The 18368-nt window shown below is 43.5% G+C and overlaps 1 protein-coding gene across 1 annotated transcript in view; it reads right to left on the bottom strand.

The window, feature by feature from the left end:
- The window catches only part of DCUN1D4 (defective in cullin neddylation 1 domain containing 4), an 81732-nt gene extending 74809 nt beyond the window's left edge, over positions 1–6923 (bottom strand). Inside the window, exons 1-2 of the mRNA XM_038556063.1 lie at positions 6838–6923; positions 6619–6679 (exon numbers count right to left, since the gene is read on the bottom strand). Of these exons, the coding sequence (XP_038411991.1) occupies positions 6619–6679; positions 6838–6843 (67 nt within the window). The 5' untranslated portion in view covers positions 6844–6923. The remainder of the gene's footprint in view (positions 1–6618; positions 6680–6837) is intronic.
- Positions 6924–18368: the final 11445 nt, after the last annotated feature.

Here is an 18368-nt window from a genome sequence, read left to right as displayed (position 1 = left end):
GCCTTTATATTCAAATCCTTGGGAGGGGGTTAGAAATTAGTAAGTGTTTGGGACTGTGATGGTAAAGTTAAACTTTTTCCCAAATTCTACACTCCACAGCATGCTTTTCTGCATGTGTTGGGGATGAGGATACAGAGTGGAGAAGGGCGTAGTCCTAAGACTGAAACTTGGGCCTGCTCAGACAAATAGATAAATGTGCCCCTGATAAAATTGGAGGACAATCGGAAAGAACACATGTCAGGGAGGAGTTAATTTAGCCTCAGATCACAGTGAAAGAGTATGTAGAACTCCACTAGTTATCAAAAGTCAGGCTACATGGGTTTACATGGAAACAAACAAACAAACAAAATAAATCAATCTGTAGAGGTCAGGATGCTTTACTTCTCCAAACTCATAACCAACTGACAGTTTGCTAATCCCAATGATAACAACTTGTTTTTTTAGTTGCTACCCATGTGATAGGCACTACTCTCGATAGTGCTTTGCTTGTTAAAGTAGTCCACCTAACCTTGCAACACTCCAGTGGGGCACTAATATTATCCCCAATTTACAGATAAGTTAACTGAGGTTTAGATCGGTCAGTAACTTGCCCCCTAGCTAATAAGGAATAGTGTTCCTAAGTGGTCAAATTCCCTGTGTTATAATGTACCCTCTCTTTAAAAAAAAAAAAAAAAAATTATTTATTCATGAGAGGCACAGAGAGAGAGGCAGAGACACAGGCAGAGGGAGAAGCAGGCTTCATGCAGGGACCCCAATGTGGGACTCGATCCCGGGTTCCCAGGATCATGCCCTAAGCCGAAGGCAGTTGCTCAACCACTGAGTCACCCAGGGGCCGCAGTGTACCCTCTCTTCTTAATCAGATTAATATATGCCCTCCATACCTGAGAGATTCATTTATAAGGATACAATGATATAGAGGTGAATGTGTTTCTAGAAGTGAAACCTAGCCTTTTTCTAGAATATGTAGACACTCAGGCTGCCTTTGTAGATATATATTACAAAAAATATGAGTCAGAAAGATTATTTCCAGGTTATTCCATCCTTCTTATCTATTTCATCTTTTTGACCTTATTTCAATAACAGCTATCGACTTCCTGGTATATTATGAATGAGATTATTTATCTAGGGTATCTAATGAGGCTCTGCTGAACGTAATACACTCCCTATTCTGATAGATCAGTGGGACGGGGGACAGCCCCTTCAGCCTCCTGGAATTAACCTTTTAACCATTGAGGTCTGTGCTATGGAGAACAGTTTCAGCTTTTAATTTCATAAGTATGCTGTACTTAATGCTGCTTTTCACAGCATACATAGAACAGTTTTGCACTTGCCAGATGCAAATAGGGTAATAAAAATGTAGGTTTTGTTTTTCAATACCTATACATAGTCATGTCCCAATTATTAGGTTCATGGAAAAAGCTTAGAAGTAAACATTTTCTTCCATTGTCACCAAGAGGGACAGTTTCTCCTCAAAACTGACCATAGTCGGGGCACCTTCTTTAAATTTTCTAACCTGTTAGGCTATTATCCTATTAACATCACCACTTCACACCAAAGATAAACCTATCAATGAGCCAAAATTCAGCATCAATACTCTTAGACACTATCTGACTAGAAAATGTCCTACCCAAATCAATCTCTTATTTCCAAATAAAATCTTCTACCTTAATTTCTAACCAAAAAGACCTAATTAAACTATATTTTCTTTCCTTTATAATTACTATAGCTCTCAGCCTATTAATCCTTAGTTACCACGAGTAACCTCTATAATTACTAAAACACCAGTCAATAACGATCAACCAGTAACAATCACCAATCAAGTCCCATAACTCTATTACGCTGCAATTCCCATAGCTTCCTCGCTAAGAAATCCTGCGTCTCCCGTATCATAATCTCCCCCTGCCTGTGTCTCCGCCTCTCTCTCTGTGTCTCTCATGAATAAATAAATAAATCTTAAAAAAAAAAAAAGTGGTCATGATTGACAATCTGAAAAGATGGCATTGTTTGCCACGTATCTTGTCCACTACACTTTTCCTTTTATCAGCTTCCTTCTCCCTTGCCCTTCTTATGCTGACAATGACACACAAGCAAGTGACCTCTTTATATATTTTTTTAAGTGACCTCTTTATAATCACGACAGGTTACTTTGTAGAACTGATATCCTGTCAGGTGGGTTTATAATGTACATTAAAGGGATTTCCATTTTTTCATCAGCCTCTGTTGGGGCGATAATGTAACTCCCCAAATTAAAAAAAAAAAAGAGAGAGACTAAGAGATGGAACTTTCTGGAACCACCTCTACACTGGGCATTTTTAGCTGCACTTTTGATGTTTTTTCTGAAGCAGAACATAGAACATAGGCTTAATCCAGACGGCCTGGATTAAAAACCCATTGGTTTAAGAAGACACTGTACCACTTAAGACGATGAGTTACCTCACATTTCTGTGTGGTTTTCTCATCTGCAAAATAGTGAAAATAATAGGACCTACCTCATGGGTATGTTGTGAGAAATGAGTAAGTATAAGTAAAGCACATAAAACTACGTGGCTTAATACCTGTTAGCTGCAGCACTCAGCATATTCTGGAATAAACCTTTCCCCCTCCCAGCCAGCTCGTCATCCCAAACCTTTCTTTCCCTCTAAGCTGGTCCCTGACTCCACAGTCACGATGTCTTATTAACTCGGCTTCCTTTCTCCTTTCTAGAGTTTACGGGAACATTGAGTTGGGGTACGGAAGCGTTCTTCACCAAGACACCCCACCAACGTGAAATCCGTCTAGTTTGAAACTGAAATTCAAGACTCTGAACAATAAAGGGGAAAAAATGAGTCCCTCGTATCAATGCTGTGTCATTCAAACTCTTTGAAAACTAGCTTAATGAAAATTGATTGATCTTGCAAGTTCAGATGTACATAGGAAATTCCTAAACAATCACACAGATTGTAGTAAATTACCGGGGAGCCTACATAAATAGAAGCCCATATTATGTTCCCATAGCGACTAATATCTCTTCCTCGTCCTTTGAAGTAATATTACCCTTCCCCGAGTGCCACAGTTACGGGTGTAAAAGATTTTTAGTCTGCTATACCAGAGGCAAAGTGTCTTCGAGTATCACCCCTGGGCCAGACTCCCCCACCTAAACCCTTGAGCAGGAATTCAACTTGTCTGGGCCTCACTTCCTCCCTCCATGAAAATGGGGCTGAAATCTTCAAGGGATAAATAGGATAAAATATGTGCAAGCACTTGTAAAAGTAAGAGAGAGAAGCAGGAATAAATGCATGAGCACCAATTCTGCGATGCTTTGACATACTTCCTTGTGAACTTCATGCGGTCTTGTGAGGTGCAGTTGGCTAATTTTTATGCTTGGGGCTATTGCAAGTAAAAATGAGTCTGTGTTTTTAAGTTATCTGGAAAAGCCTGGTTTCCTCCTTTACGAAGCTGCCATTTTAAGGCTCTCTCAGAAAAGCTAAGGATTTTCCAATTCTGCTGAGATTTGACATCAGTGTTTCAGTTTCAATTTCAATTTCTTTTTCTGATCTTTTTCTCCAGCCCAACCATAGAATGCTTAAACTGCCACTTTTCTTTTCTTTTCTTTTCTTTTTTTTACCCAGGGCCTTTTATTTTTCGGAAATCCCACCTGCCTAGGGATTTAACAGACTATTTGAACAAAACTGTGTTCATTACCACACGTTCTTCTCTGAATTGGGTCTTTTCACCTTATTCGCATTGGGCTAATCAGGTCCTTAATGATGTTGCATGAAATTCGATCTCCGCAGGTATCATTTTCCAACTGAATCTAAACAGGGCATGACGTTTAGGGTGACTGTCACAAACACAGCATCGCTTCAGTTAGGCCAGCTAGCAGGGCATGGGCAGGAGGAGTGACCATTTTCCTCGCACAGTGGCTTCTGTGTGTCGCCAGGCTCCCCATTCCCCCTGGCCTTCTCTAGCCTGCCTCCATGAACACAATGTCGTTTTAACATCCCTCTCAGGGCAGTACAGGAGGCCCCATCCATCTCCAGACGTCGGGGCTGCACAGCAGCCGAGCATCTCATTATGGCAACGTGAAGCATTCTGGGAGAGTGGATGGAGCCGGCAGGCAGCAGGGGAAGTGGGGGAGGGAGGAAGGGGCCGGCAGGAGCTGAGGAAAATATATGCTCACTTCCTTGGTGATAACCTGCTATGGAAGTAGGAACTTCCTGTTCTGGAAAGGAAGAGGATGGAGGAGGCCGCAACCTGGTGACTAAGCAGATTCCAGCCCCTACCACGTGGTGGGTCTGTCTCCACTACCCCAAGACCCCAACACTCACACCTGAACCCCCCAATTGAAGTCACCCCAGAAGCCAAGTCATGGGAAGAAAGTAATGAATCCACGTATTTAAGAAAAATACTGATGGTTCCCAGATAGAGAAAAGAACTTGGAGGGGCAGGCCTGCACGCACACACATGTGCAAGCACACATACGGACGCACGTACAAATCATTTCAGTGGGTCCTGTGGCTCCCAAAATGTTACAGGCATTTGCTTTAACCACTTTGGGCCAAGGCAGTGTAAGCAAGTAAAGCGTAAGCATCCGGGGTTAGTTGAAAGAAAATATTGTCCAATTGGGTAAATCGGTGATTTGTGTGTGTGTGTGTGTGTGTGTGTGTGTGTGTATGTGTGTCCTAGATAGACATTCAGTTGAGTTTACAAGTATTTCCCTTTGAAAATCCCAACACTCTAGGGATGAGCCAGTGGCCATCAGTCGTGTGCTGGTGACAGAGGGGTCCACCTGACGTGGGGCCTGCGCTGGGGCGACAGTGCGTGTGACAAGGTGAGCAGGTGCAGGCCGTGCAGTGGCAGGAGGGGAGGGAAGCTTGGCTGGGGGTGGGGGAGCAACATTTTCAAGGCCGTCGGGAGGATTTTGGACTCCTGGACAAAGGGCAAGAGAGAAGCAGTGCTCTTTGGAGAGGAGACGCTGAAAATAAACTTCTGTTCCCAAATTTTGCTCACCTCCAGTTCCAAACTGGGTTGTGGTCAAAACTGCCTTTTCTGCAGCCGCGCACCCCCGGAGTCTGGGTCCTCCCCTGCCCCCTGTGACCCTCTGCCGTCCCTGTGGCCTAGCGGTTCCATCCTCTGACCCCCTGGCCCCAGGCCCTGATCAGCACCCCTGCACCTGGCCCCCCACGCCCTGTGCCCCCCACAGTCTGGTCCATTTGCTGGGCAAGCCTGCTCTTGAGCCCCTGCACCTGCTTCTGCGCCGCTCTCTGCCTCCCCGTCCCCCCCACCTCACAGCCACCCATCCTGGCCTCAAAGCTCCTGCACTACAACCGTCGTCTGTTCTGAACCTCCAAATTTTATCTAACTGGAGCTTTGGGAAACATTTCAAATTCAGATAATAGGCTAGGGGGATATAAATACTGGATTGGCGGCCACTTACATACCCCCCACTTGGCACCAGGCACCGTGCTAGGGTTTGTGGCAACTCATTGAATCCTCTCAACGATCCCAAGGGGTAGAAACTTCTGTTTAAACTCATTTGACAGGCGAGGCAACTCAGGCACAGATCAGATGAACTGACTACCCCAAAGCCACACAACTCGTAAGTGGCAAAACTGGGAGAATTAAGGCCAAGTACCTTCAGATCTGCATGTTGCCTCACTTTGCTCTCTGGCTCCTCTGCGTAGCACTGTACGGAGGGCCACTTGCCCACCCTCTGCAAACCACCCCCCCAGCCCCGCCGCCCCCAACGCACCCTCCAAGTCCTTTATTACAGAGGCTGTACCTATTTTTCTAGCACCTGCAGGCAGTCCCACCTAACATAAGTCTAGGGGGCCGGGGCCAATGTCCCGTGTCCTCTCTGCCCATCATTAGCGGGAGCATGAAACACAATTTCCCCAATTCCAGGGAATGGGACTTGATTCTCTTCCTCGTTAAAATGCTTTGGGGATCTGACAACAGAGCTACATGGGGGGTGTGCACCAGTAGGGCTCAGGGTGCCTCGGTTGGTTAAGTGTCCGGTTCTTGATCTCAGCTCAGGTCTTGATCTCAGGGTGGTGGGTTCAAGCCCCATAGTGGGCTCCATGCTGGGCGTGAAGCCTACTTAAAAAAATAAAATAAAATAAAAAGAGTAGGGCTCAAAGTAGCAGAGTATTGTTACCGGCCATTCGGCTTTAAAGGGCGGCCACTGCATGTGGATCAAAACTGTGCCACTTGCCCCCTTGGCCAGCCCTCCGGATAGACGGCTGCTGTTTTCAGGACGAAGTCCCTCCTTTGTGAGTGAAGGCAAACCTCTGTGCCCCCTAATGTGAGCAAGACTGAGCTTGGACGACATCCTGGAGGACAGACCCAGGGGGTTGCCCGAGAATCAGAGGGAGGCCAGGCCAGTGCTGAGAGGTTGCGGTGCTCAGTGGGCACAGGAAGGGTCTAGGGCCAATTCCTCTTGCCATATTGGGGTCAGCAAATGGAGACACCACTTTCTTCCCCACCTCCGAGTCACTGTGCCACCGTGGGAGCAAATAAACGACGCCTGGCTCCCCACAGCACCCAGGAAAGTCTAGATCCCAGGGGCCAACAGCCCCCTTCATGCCCCCTAGAGATGCTTGCATGTGCCTGGGACCTACGGGGATGATCACAACTTACCTGTCCAATGTCTCATTCCCTCAGCTCCTCGTGCGTGCCTGGCTCGCTGTTCCCGGATAAGCTAATGCAGGGGAAACACAGATGTGTTAACCCCGCACCCCCAGCAAAGATATTTACACTCAAAATAAAAGACTCCTAACAACTGGCTCAACACCAACAACATACTTCCCCCAGCCTGTCCTCCTCCCCGTCTCCAGTACAGCTCGGCTTCAGGCTCACCTCCATCAGGCCTCCTTTGACTGAGGTTACCCACAGTCATGTCTTTTTCCACTTTACACCTGCAGCACTGGAACGGAACTTGGCGGGGGGGAACAGAACCAGAACAAACAGGAATAGAATGTAGGGCCAAGGTAATGAGCTGGACACATTCCCTCATCTCACAGGTGAGGACACAAAGACACAGGAGAGTCTGGTCAGACAAGGCCCATGGCAAGTTGATGGCTCCGTGGGGCCACTTGGACTTTTTTTGGCCTGGCCTTTCCCTCTTTTGCTAGAAGGAGCCCTGCTTCTTTTCGGGGATCTGCTCATCCCACCCTTCATCAGAGTTTTGATAGCTGATCCCCCCCCAACATTCCCAATGAGCACGTGATCTCTTGTTGGCTCATTCCTCTCTTTACGAAACAACCATTATCAAGGGCATTCTGTGTGCCCGACACTGCTGGGCTCTACGAATAACATGTTGAGCAAAAACCAGACCCAACTGCTGCCTTCCTGGGGCTTACGAGCTTGCAGAGGAGGCATTCCTTAATTAGTCATGCAAGCAAGATAAAATTGCTATTTTGACAAGTAATAAGGAGAAAAGGGACACAGTTTTTGCGAGCCTATGATAGGGGAGCTGGCTCAGTTACTTTGTACAGGTGTACAGTTTGTGCACTGTGCAAAAAAGCACAGCCAAGGGGGCAAGGGGGCTGGGGTACCACTTGTACTCTGTTCAACCCATGGGCTCGGTGTGAAGCTGTGTTTGCTCAGAGGAAGGGGCACCTTGTTCTTCACACACCTCTCATAACATTACATTCCCTATTTATAGTCCAAATTTCGTTTCTGTTACTTGCAACTGGGGGGGTCCTGGCTCACAGAGCAAAGCTGGTTCAGCTCTCCTTTCTCCCAAGTCCGTTGGGCCTCCTCCCTCCACCAGGCCCCATCCCTCCATATTAGAAACCTCTGCCCTGTCAGGCCACCTCACCTCCAGCGCAGGAACTCTGTCTTTGATGATCTAGTTTTGTCTCCAGCACGTAACAAAAACTCAATAAACATTTCATGAATCAAGACTTGATTAACTCCCTACTGGCAGTCATTTTGTCCACTGGGATTGCATGAAGTGTGAGTACTGGAGTTTGGAGCAGCTTTCCTGAACATCTCTCATCTCCATCAGTTCCCCCATGGTTTCCACTGGCCCTGAACAAATGCAGACTCCGGCTTATGCTTATATTAATAAATAGCTCCCATTTGTCTACACTTTGGCTGGGGAGAGCTGGTGGAATTGATTTCATAAGGAAGAGTCAGCAGCTTTTATTCCATCTCTGCATGCCAAGTGGTAGTGGGCCTTTAAGATGGAGCATTTTCCAGATCTGAAAGTCTAGAGCTGAATGCTAAAGACGGTTTTCATCTTGTGCTTAATATCTACTAAGGCCCTGTCTAGGGGCATCAGACAACTTGAGATCCACTATGGTTTTGTCAGCCGAGCACAGTCTGCTTTCTCATTGATCTCTGTATTATTCCCAAATTAAGGGTATATCACTCTTTTAGGTAGATCCTTCCCCTCTGACTCCAGGGCCTGAAGAATGTCAGCTTCATACAGTATCTCCTGCCACTGATGCTCTTAGCTTTGTTAAGGAAGCTGGTATTTGAGGGTTTTGTTTTGTTTTTGAGACTTATGTCCCCTTTTCCTAAGCCAAGCTCCATTGGCTTGAGATGTAAGCAGTCCTACGGGAGCTGCTGAACAAGCCAACATTTGGAAATAGGAATCAGGATTAGGTTGTTTTTCTTCACTGTGTCTCAAGATCCATGGGTTTCAAGAGACTCTGCCGTTCTTTTCTCCATTCATCATATTAGAAGGGAAAACACAAAGATGGTGCCTCCATCAGATCTTATCCATATTTTCTTCACCGAGACTCCCAAACCAGCAAGTCTACTGAAGGAAGGCAGGTGGTGGGGTTGCAAAAGGGTAACACACCCAGATTTTGCAAAAGCAGCCAAAGCTTTAATGTGGACTCTTCTGCTCAACACTGGACACATTATGTGAACTCTCTGTGCAAGATTTCTTTACTTATATTTTTTTAAGATTTTATTTATTTATTCATGAGAGATACAGAGAGAGAGAGAGGCAGAGACACAGGCAGAGGGAGAACCAGGCTCCATGTAGGAAGCCTGATGTGGGACTCGATCCCGAGACTTCAGGATCACGCCCTGGGCCAAAGGCAGGCGCTAAACCACTGAGCCACTCAGGGATCCCAGATTTCTTTATTTTTAAAACAAGCACAATAGCACCACTTACCTCACAGGAGTGCTGTGAGGAGGACTCCACAGTTGGTACTTGTGAGGTAGACAGAACAGTGGCACCCCAAACGTGCCCATGCCCTAATCTGTGGAACCTGTGAATATGTTACTTAATGTGGCAAAAGGGATTTCGTGGATATGATTAAGAATTTTGAGATGGGGGAGATTATCCTGGATTCTCCCAGTGGGCCCTGTGTAATCATAAGGAGCCTTACAAGTGAAGGTAGGGAGGCAGGAGGTTCAGAGTCGGAGAAGGAGATGTGATGGGGTCCGAGTGAAGCGGTTGCTGGAAAGGGCCAAGAAATGCTGGCATCTTCCAAAAGCTAGACAAGGCAAGGAAATGAATTCCTTCCAGAAGGAACACAACCCTGAGAACACCTTGACTTTATGGCCCCATGAGATTCATTTTTGTACTTGTGATTCAAGTACTATAATAAATGTGTGTTTTAAACCCCTACATTTGTGGCATTTTGTTACAGTAGCCATAGGAAACTAATACAGTATATAAAGCATTTATCCAGGACCTGCTAAAATACCATAAATCGCTGTGATTCTTACTATTATTTTTGTTAACTTGAATCATTTCTTTTTTTGCAAATGGCAGAAATTCAACCAATGTAGTTTAGGCCAAAAAAAGGGGAAGGGAGATTTTTTTTTTCTCCTATAATCAACCAAAGGCAAAGCAAATGTAGTAATAGAAGCAAATTTATTTATTGAAAGCTGGTCCCAGCATTGAGGGGGGGCTGACCCGGCCCACACAAGAAAAGCAGATGCTCCTGCCCAGGACTTTACCTCTTCAGAGAATGGTACAGAGGCATCTGGGTGGCTCAGTTGGCTAAGCATCCAACTCTTGATCTCAGCTCCGGTCTTGATCTCAGGGTTGTGATTCAAGCCCTGCATTGCGCTCTATGCCCAGTGTGGAACCTACTTGGAAAAAAGAGAGAGACAGAATGGTGCAGAGGTACAAGGGTGAATCAGACACAGTTTCTTAACTGCAAGAAGGTTGAGAGTCCAGGGGCAGAGAAAAGAGTTCGAGAGTAGCAGAGTCTAGCACAAGCATCCTAAGCACACAACTTCGGTGGCAGGATCTGGATCATACTCTACCCTACATGCCTCTTGCTTCAGCTAGGTTTTTCAAACTTCCCATGCATTCTGTGAGCTTCCCAATGCTCTCCCACTGAATTCCTCATCTGCATAAGTTAACCAGAGTAGTTGCATTGTGTGCAACTGAAAATCCTGTTCAGCTCAGTTGAGATAGTATAGCTTCAGGGCCCACTGGATTCAGGAACTAGGACTCAACAGGATGCTCTTCCCAACTCTGTCTTGTTGCCCTTTCATGTCTTTTGGCCTATTTTGTTTTGTTTTGTTTAAGATTTTATTTATTTATTTAAGAGAGAGAGCTGAGTTAAAGTATGAGCCAGGGCAGGAAGAGAGGCACAGGGAGAAGGAGTAGCTTAGAAAAAAAAAGAGAATGACGCAGAGGTGCAAGGGGGAACTCCCTGCTCAACAGGGAGCCTGATGCAGAACTCCGTCCTAGGAACCTTGGGATCATGACCTGAGCGGAAGACAGACACTTAACCGACTGAACCACCGGGTGCCCCTGTTTGCCCTGTTTTTATTATGGTGGCAGTTTTGTTTGCTGTTTTGCATGTTTCTCAGTTTAGTAGGATGCATTCTTTTACATTTGGAGGTCACTCCTTAAAACATGTGATCTCAGGACAGAACTCTGATTGGCAGGGCCTGACTTATATGATCATATTGAAGCCTAAAAGTATGGCAGGAGATGGAATGGGATTGGTCAGCCCTGAATCATATACTGTCTTCTGGGGCCAAGGGTCTTGGATACTGTGGTATGAAGCCCCAAAAGAATAAATCAAGTTAGTAAGGGGCAGTTTTCCAAGATAATGTGAGCATTCTTTCCAAAAGAATAGAATACTAAGGAATACTTACAAGCAGGATATTTTTTAGAGATGTCTGCATCATAATTATTCTCGTTGTGATTTTATGACTATTTGTTCAATACTTGTTTATCATTTACTATGTATCAAGCACTGTGCTAAACTCTGGGGATACAAAAATTAGCAAGACATAAAAATCCACATACGGCAAATAAAGGAACTCCAATTAGCCAAAACAAACCTTGAAAAATATGAAGAAGGTTGGATGACTCCAACATCCCAATTTCAAAACTTACCACAAAGCTACAGTAGTCAAGACAGTGTGGCACTGGCATAATGATAGACATACAGATCAATGGAATAGAATTGAGAGTGGATAAATTAGAATTATGAGCATTTATGTTTAAGTGATTTTCAATGAGGGTGCCAAGACAATTCAATGGAGAAAGGATAGTCTTTTCAACAGTGGTGCTAGGACAACTGGATGTCCACAGACAAAAGGATAAACTTGTACTGCTCCCTCACATCATATACAGTAATGAACTCAAAATGAATCATGGGGGATCCCTGGGTGGCGCAGTGGTTTAGCGCCTGCCTTTGGCCCAGGGCGCGATCCTGGAGACCCGGGATCGAATCCCACATCGGGCTCCCGGTGCATGGAGCCTGCTTCTCCCTCTGCCTGTGTCTCTGCCTCTCTCTCTCTCTCTCTCTCTCTCTCTGTGTGACTATCATAAATAAATAAAAATTTAAAAAAAATGAATCATGGACCTAAATGTAAGACATAAATCTATAGAACTCTTATAAGAAAACATAGGCATAAATCTTTGAGAAACTGGATCGATCATGCTTTCTTAGACGTGACACCCACATCACAAGCAACAGAAGAAAAATACAGATAGACTGGACTTCATTGAGACTAAAAACTTTTGTGCTACTAAGGACACCATCATGAAAGTAAAAAGACAATCTTCAGAATGGGAGAAAATATTTGCAAATTATTTGTCTAGTAAGGGTCTTGTATCTAAACAACGTAAAGAACTCTCACACCTTTAAGAAGATACCTGTACTCTGAAAACTATAAAACACTGATGAAAGAAATTGAAGAGGACACAAAGAAATGGAAAAACATTCCATGCTAATGAATTGGAAGAGCAAATATTGTTAAAATGTCTGAAAAAAAAAAAAGAAAAAAAAAAAGAAAAGAAAATGTCTGTATAACCCAAAGCAGTCTACACATGTAATGCAATCCCTATCAAACTACCACGAGTATTTTTCACAGAGCTAGAACAAAAAATCCTAAAATTTGTATGGAGGCACAGAGACACCCCCCCCCCGAAAAAGCCCAAGTAACCTTGAAAAAAGAAAAGCAAAACTGGAGGAACCCCAATTCCAGACTTCAAGTTATTTTACACAAAGATATAGTGATCAAAACAGTATGGTACTAGCCCAAAAATAGACACATAGATTAGGGGAACAGAACTGAAAACCCAGAAATGAACCCACAACTATATGGTCAATGAATCTTTGATAAAGCAGGAAAGAATACCAATGGGAAAAAGACAGTCTCTTCAACAAATGGTATGGGAAAAACTAGACAGCAACATGCAAAAGAATGAAACTGTTCACATTCTTTCACCAAACACAAAAATAAAATCAAATTAGATTAATGTCCTTAATGTTTGACAGGAAACCATAAAAATCTTAGAGGAGAATATAGGCAGTAACCTCTTTGAGATCGGTCATCATAGCAACTTCTTTCTAGATATGTGTCCTGAGGCAAGGGAAAATAAAAGCAAAAAAGAAAAAAAAAAAAACCTATTCGGACTACATCAAAATAAAAAGCTTCTGTACAGCAAAGGAAACAATCTACAAAATTGAAAGGTACATATGGAATGAGATAAAATATTTGCAAAAGACATATCTGATAAAGGGTTAGTATCTAAAATATATAAAGAACTTATAAAACTCAACACTCAAAAAAGGAATAATCCAATTAAAAATGGGCAGAAAATATGATAGACATTTTTCCAAAGAAGACCTATAAATGGCCAAGAGATACATGAAAAAATGCTCAATATCACTCCTCAGCGGGGAAATACAAATTAAACTCTAATGAGATCACATATATATATATATATATATATATAATGGAATATCACATAATCAACCACAAAAAGAATGAAATCTTGCTATTTGCAATGACATAGATGGAGCTAGAGAGTATTATGCTAAGTGAAATAAGTCAGAGAAATACCATATGATTTCACTCATATGTGGAATTTAAGAAACAAATGAGCAAAGGGAGAAAAAAGAGAGGGAGGCAAACCAAGAAACAGATTCTTAACTCGAGAGAACAAATTGATGGTTACCAGAGGGGAAGTGAGTGAGAGGATGGGTGAAGGGGATGGAGTGCACTTGCTGTGATGAGCACCTGGTGATGTATGGCAGTGTTGAATCACTATATTGCACACTTGAAACTAATATTACACTGTATGCTAACTAACTGGAATTTAAATAAAAACCTTAAAAATCATAACCTAGTCAAAAAATGGGCAAAAGATCTGAATAAACATTTCTCCAAAGAAGATATACAAATGTCAATAAGAACATGAAAAGACGCTCAACATCTTAGCTATTAGAGAAATGCAGATCAAAACCTAGGTGATGGACATTAAGGAGGGCACCTCATGTAATGGGCACTGGGTGTTATTTGCAGCTGATGAATTACTGAACTCTACATCTGAAACTAATGATACATTATATGTTAATTCAATTTAAATAAAATAAGTAAAAAAAAAAAGACAAAGTGCCTATCTTCATCAAAGAAAAAAAAAAGCTTCAATGAAAGACACTTAACAGGATGAATATAATGAAAAAGGCAGATAATAAGAAATGTCAGCAAAAGTGTTGGAGAACTAGTGTTGAAGAAGTTAGAACCCCTTGTATATCACTAGGGAGACTGTAAAACTGTACAACTGTTTGGAAAATACTTTGGCAATTCTTTAAAGGTTAAACATAGAGTTACTATATGACCCAGACCCACTAATTCCTCTCCTAGCTATATACCCAAGAGATATGAAAACATATTTACACACAAAAACTTGTACACAGATGTTCATAGCAGCATTATTCATATCGATTAACTGATGAATGGATACGTAAAATGCGTGTATCTATACAATAGAAAATTACTTAGCAATGAAAAGGAATGAAGTACTGATACATGCTACAACATTGACCTTGAAAACATGGTAAGCAAAAGAAGCCAATTACAAAAGAGAATACCTTGTATAATTCCAATTTTATGGGATATCCAGAATAGGCAAATTTTGTAGGGCTTCAGCAGCAGGCAAAGATATAAAATTGTTATTTTCTTCTATGAATTATCATTCATCTCCCTTACTGTTATTATGCATTCTGGTGTGTGTGATACTACGCCTAGAACCTAAATTTATAGTGTTTCTGGGCATTTCCCTCTTAAGCCACATCAGTCAAGACACATCCATTGGCTGCTTGTTCTCTACACCTTGAGAACAGAGTATTGGAGAGTTATTTCAGGAGTTAAGCTCCTGAAGCAGTAACCATCCCACGGTCTTAAGCAATTTGAAATGTCTAGATCCTGTGGCAACAAGGACTATGATTCTTGAAATGTTGCCAGGGTGTCTCTTGATGTGGATTTAGTCTCCTTCATCCTGTTCAGGATTCAGAGGATATGTTCAATCAGAAGATTCCTCTTTTTTCAGCCCTGGACATTTTTCTTCTACTATTTCTTTATTTCTTCCCCTCCAGTCTCTTCATGATGCACTTCTACACAAATATACAAACTTCTAAATCTAACCACCATGCGTCTTAACTTTTTCCCCCTCTTTAACCATTTTCATTTGAGTTCTAGACAAATCTTGTGGGTTGATCTTCCAACTCAGCAATTCAACTGTCAGCTATGTGCTATTTAATAACCCACTAGCAAAGGGTTTTCGCCCCCTTGTTTTATGAATATAATATCTTCCTAAATCTCCCTGAGTCTAGTTCTTGCATGGGGAATTGTTGTGGTCTGAATGTTTATGTCCCCCTAAAAATCATATGTCGAGGGCCATTGGAAGGTAGTTAGGTTTAGATGAGGTCATGAGGATGGAGCTACCTTGTTGGGATTAGTGTCCTGACAAAAGAGAAAGAGATGCCAGAGCTTGTTTTCTCCACCATGTGAGGACACACCGAGGAGGAAGCTATCTATAAGCCACGGAGAGGAGGGCTCTCACCAGGAACCAAATCCTTCTGCACCTTGATCTTAGACTTCCCAGATCTAGAATGGTAGGAAATAATTATCCGTTGCTTGAAGCCACTGGTCTATGGTATTCTGTTATAGCAGCCTGAGCAGACTGAGACAGAAGGTGGCCTCCTCTGCGTTCCCTCCTGAACCAGCCTCAATGCATCATGTAGGGGGACGGCTTGCTACATCCATCAGCCCAGTCCCATCTGCTTCTGCCTTTCATGAATTTCTCAGTGATATTCCCAGGAATGCTCAAATCTTTGTTCTGCTAATAGTACCTACCTCTTGTATTCCCACACTATTATGGATTGACCCTTTTAAAAATATGTTTTGTTCTCTGCCTTCACAACAAACTTTGGACAGGAGGCAGGTAGGCACTTGTGTTTAGTCTGTCATCTGGATTTAATAGAAGAACTCTGATCTCAATTCTAGGCATGGCTTCTAACAACGACTTTGAGAAAGCCTGGGATGATATAAAAGGGCATTGATCCAGAACCCAAGAGACCTAGATTGCACTCCTGGGTCTATGTCTCACTAGCTATGTGATTTCAGTTGAGCTACTCACTTCCTTGGGTTTCTGTATTCTCATCTGTAAACCAAGAAGGTGGGCCAGATTAGGACTCTTAACCTTGGGGTCACAACATGCGAGAAAAAGCCAGAAATAATGATGGCTTAAGTAAGACAGAAATATCCTTCTCTACGCATAAACAGACAGCCCAAGGATCTCAGGAGAGCTCCAGCATCTTCAGGGACCCAGGCTCCTCCTTCTTGGTTCTTTCCTTTGCCATCCTCAGCATAGGCTTTCAGCAACACGGTCCCAGGATGGCTGCTTCAGCTTTCATCTCCACATTTCAGCCCCACAAGGGAGAAAAGGGCATGACTCCCTTTAAGGACCTTGTCTAAAGCCTCACTTCCTTTTATAGCCTGTCACCAAGAACTTGTCCCTAACCCCTACAATGATCATTGTAGCTGCAAGAGAGGCTGAGAAATGGAGTCTTTTTTTTTTTTAATTCTGGGTGTCCATGTGCCCAGCTAAAATTTGAAGGTTCTTACAGGGGCCAGAGGAGAAGAACTATCAGGGGACAACCACAGGCTCTGCCACAGTGGTGTGTCTCAATTGTGATTTGTATATGGAGAAACGTATTACTAATTAAGTACTCAAAATTTCTAATGAATTATTTTAAAACCCTGAGTGGATTCAAGGTCATCCCTCTGTTAGCACTTATTCTCGCTTCCTTCTATTGCGATGCGTTTTCTTGAGATGCAGTGTTTAATTCAACAGTAGGGAATCAAGGAAAACACAATCCTTTCAGTGCCTCAGTCTGCAGTGAATTACTGCTGCTAATAGTGACTCCTTACCAACGTTCGTGGCTTTCTCAACTGTGAATATGTTAATAAGAAAGTGTCATGCATTTATCTTAATAGCAATCATGTTGGCTCTTATGAAGGGAAAAAGGTTAAGAAATCTTACACCAAATGAGCTCTAAAAGTGCTTATCAGCTCGAAAACATGTGCGATTCAGGACATACAAATTCTCTTCTCATGAACCACTTGCAGTGTTATGACCTGGGAAGCTTCTAGACAATTCAGAGCCCTAGGCCCACTTCATACCATAGCCTAAAAACCTCGGGGGGGGGGGGGGGGTGAGGCCCAGAAATGTCCCGATGGCACAAGCTCTCCAGAGGATCCCTGTGGACACTAAAGGTCAGGAGTACTTCCAGGTGTCCTAGGGGAAAGCCTTGGCCAGCACTTTTCACAACCTCCCGTGGACTACTTCAGCTGTGTCTGGCTGCCAGGCCGCTCACGTAGCTTGAGGCAGAGGCCACTTGCTCTGGCAGGATCATCAGGGTGTCATGGTTTCACCAAGTGGCCCTCGCAACAGCATGATGGTTGCATTCACAGCTACAGTCTACCGCTGCACCACCGACACTGCTGTTCTTTGCAGCTTGGAACTCAATGGAAAATTATAAGCAACTCTTGGAAGACAGATATGCCAAACAAACTCACTTGCTGCCTTCTCCAGCTTCTCTCTTGTCAAGGCTTCACAAAGTGCAGTATACAAGGTTGTAGTCTGTAGATGCAAGAGACCTCTTGGGCTTCCATATACTCAACAAACTGATGGTCTGGGGACTGATAGATCTACCCTACCTGGCAAAAGAACATACCTGCAGTGCTATGGGGTCCACAGCTCTGGGGGGAAAGAGGAAGCAAGCCTCTGTTTTAGGCTCAGGGCTCACTAGGTGCTTCTGAGGCACACAAGCTCATGTAATGCTCATAATAGTCCCCAGGGAGAGTGACATCTCACTGTATTCTCATTCTCCGGGGTGCTTAAGGAATGTGTTTAAGCTTGAAGAGGCCAACTGACCCTCCTTGACTCAGGGTCGATTAGCAAAATGGAAAAAAAAGGGCGGGGGGGGGGGGGGAGGATAATAGTGGTTCTTGAATCAACACATTCCTGCCACAGCACATCTTCAAACTTCTGTGCTTGCCAATCCCCATCAGAGAAAATCTTTTGAGGGCATCTCCCATATGTATTTATTTATAAATTTATACATTAGAAACCAGTTTGCTCTTCAACTTTTAGTGGGCACCAGTATCACCTGGAGATCTTATTCAGGCACAGCTCATCAGGCCTCATTCCCAGATCATCAGACAGCCTGTGGGTTTGAGACAGGGACCCAAGAATGTGTACGTTTAACACGTTTCTAGATGATGTCAATGCTGCCTCTGATGGGCCCATCTTTCAATAGCATGGCCATAACCATAACCCCAAGAGAGAAATTTAGAGCATGAAAATACGAATAAAATAGTAATTCTTATTAATATTTTTCCTTCACCCAGATAATTGACTTACACAGCTCTGGGGGTGAAAGATCCCATTTTGGAAACCAGTGCATTAAACTGAGCCACACTGGCTTTCCTTGCCAGAGAGGCAGGCTCAGTGGCACTTCAGAAATCACAGAAATTTCCCAAACCTCAAACATTGCGCACAAAGGAGATAATAAAGGGACACATCAGATGGGCACAGCTCTACGTCCCACTAATATCCCCCCGTCGTGCTCAAGCACTCTGACTTTCATTTTCAGCTA

This window comes from Canis lupus, chromosome 13 (assembly GCF_011100685.1).
Source record: "Canis lupus familiaris isolate Mischka breed German Shepherd chromosome 13, alternate assembly UU_Cfam_GSD_1.0, whole genome shotgun sequence".
In the NCBI taxonomy this organism is placed as follows: domain Eukaryota; kingdom Metazoa; phylum Chordata; class Mammalia; order Carnivora; family Canidae; genus Canis; species Canis lupus.
Note: the sequence above shows the minus strand (reverse complement) of the source record. Positions and strands in the feature narration are given on the sequence as shown.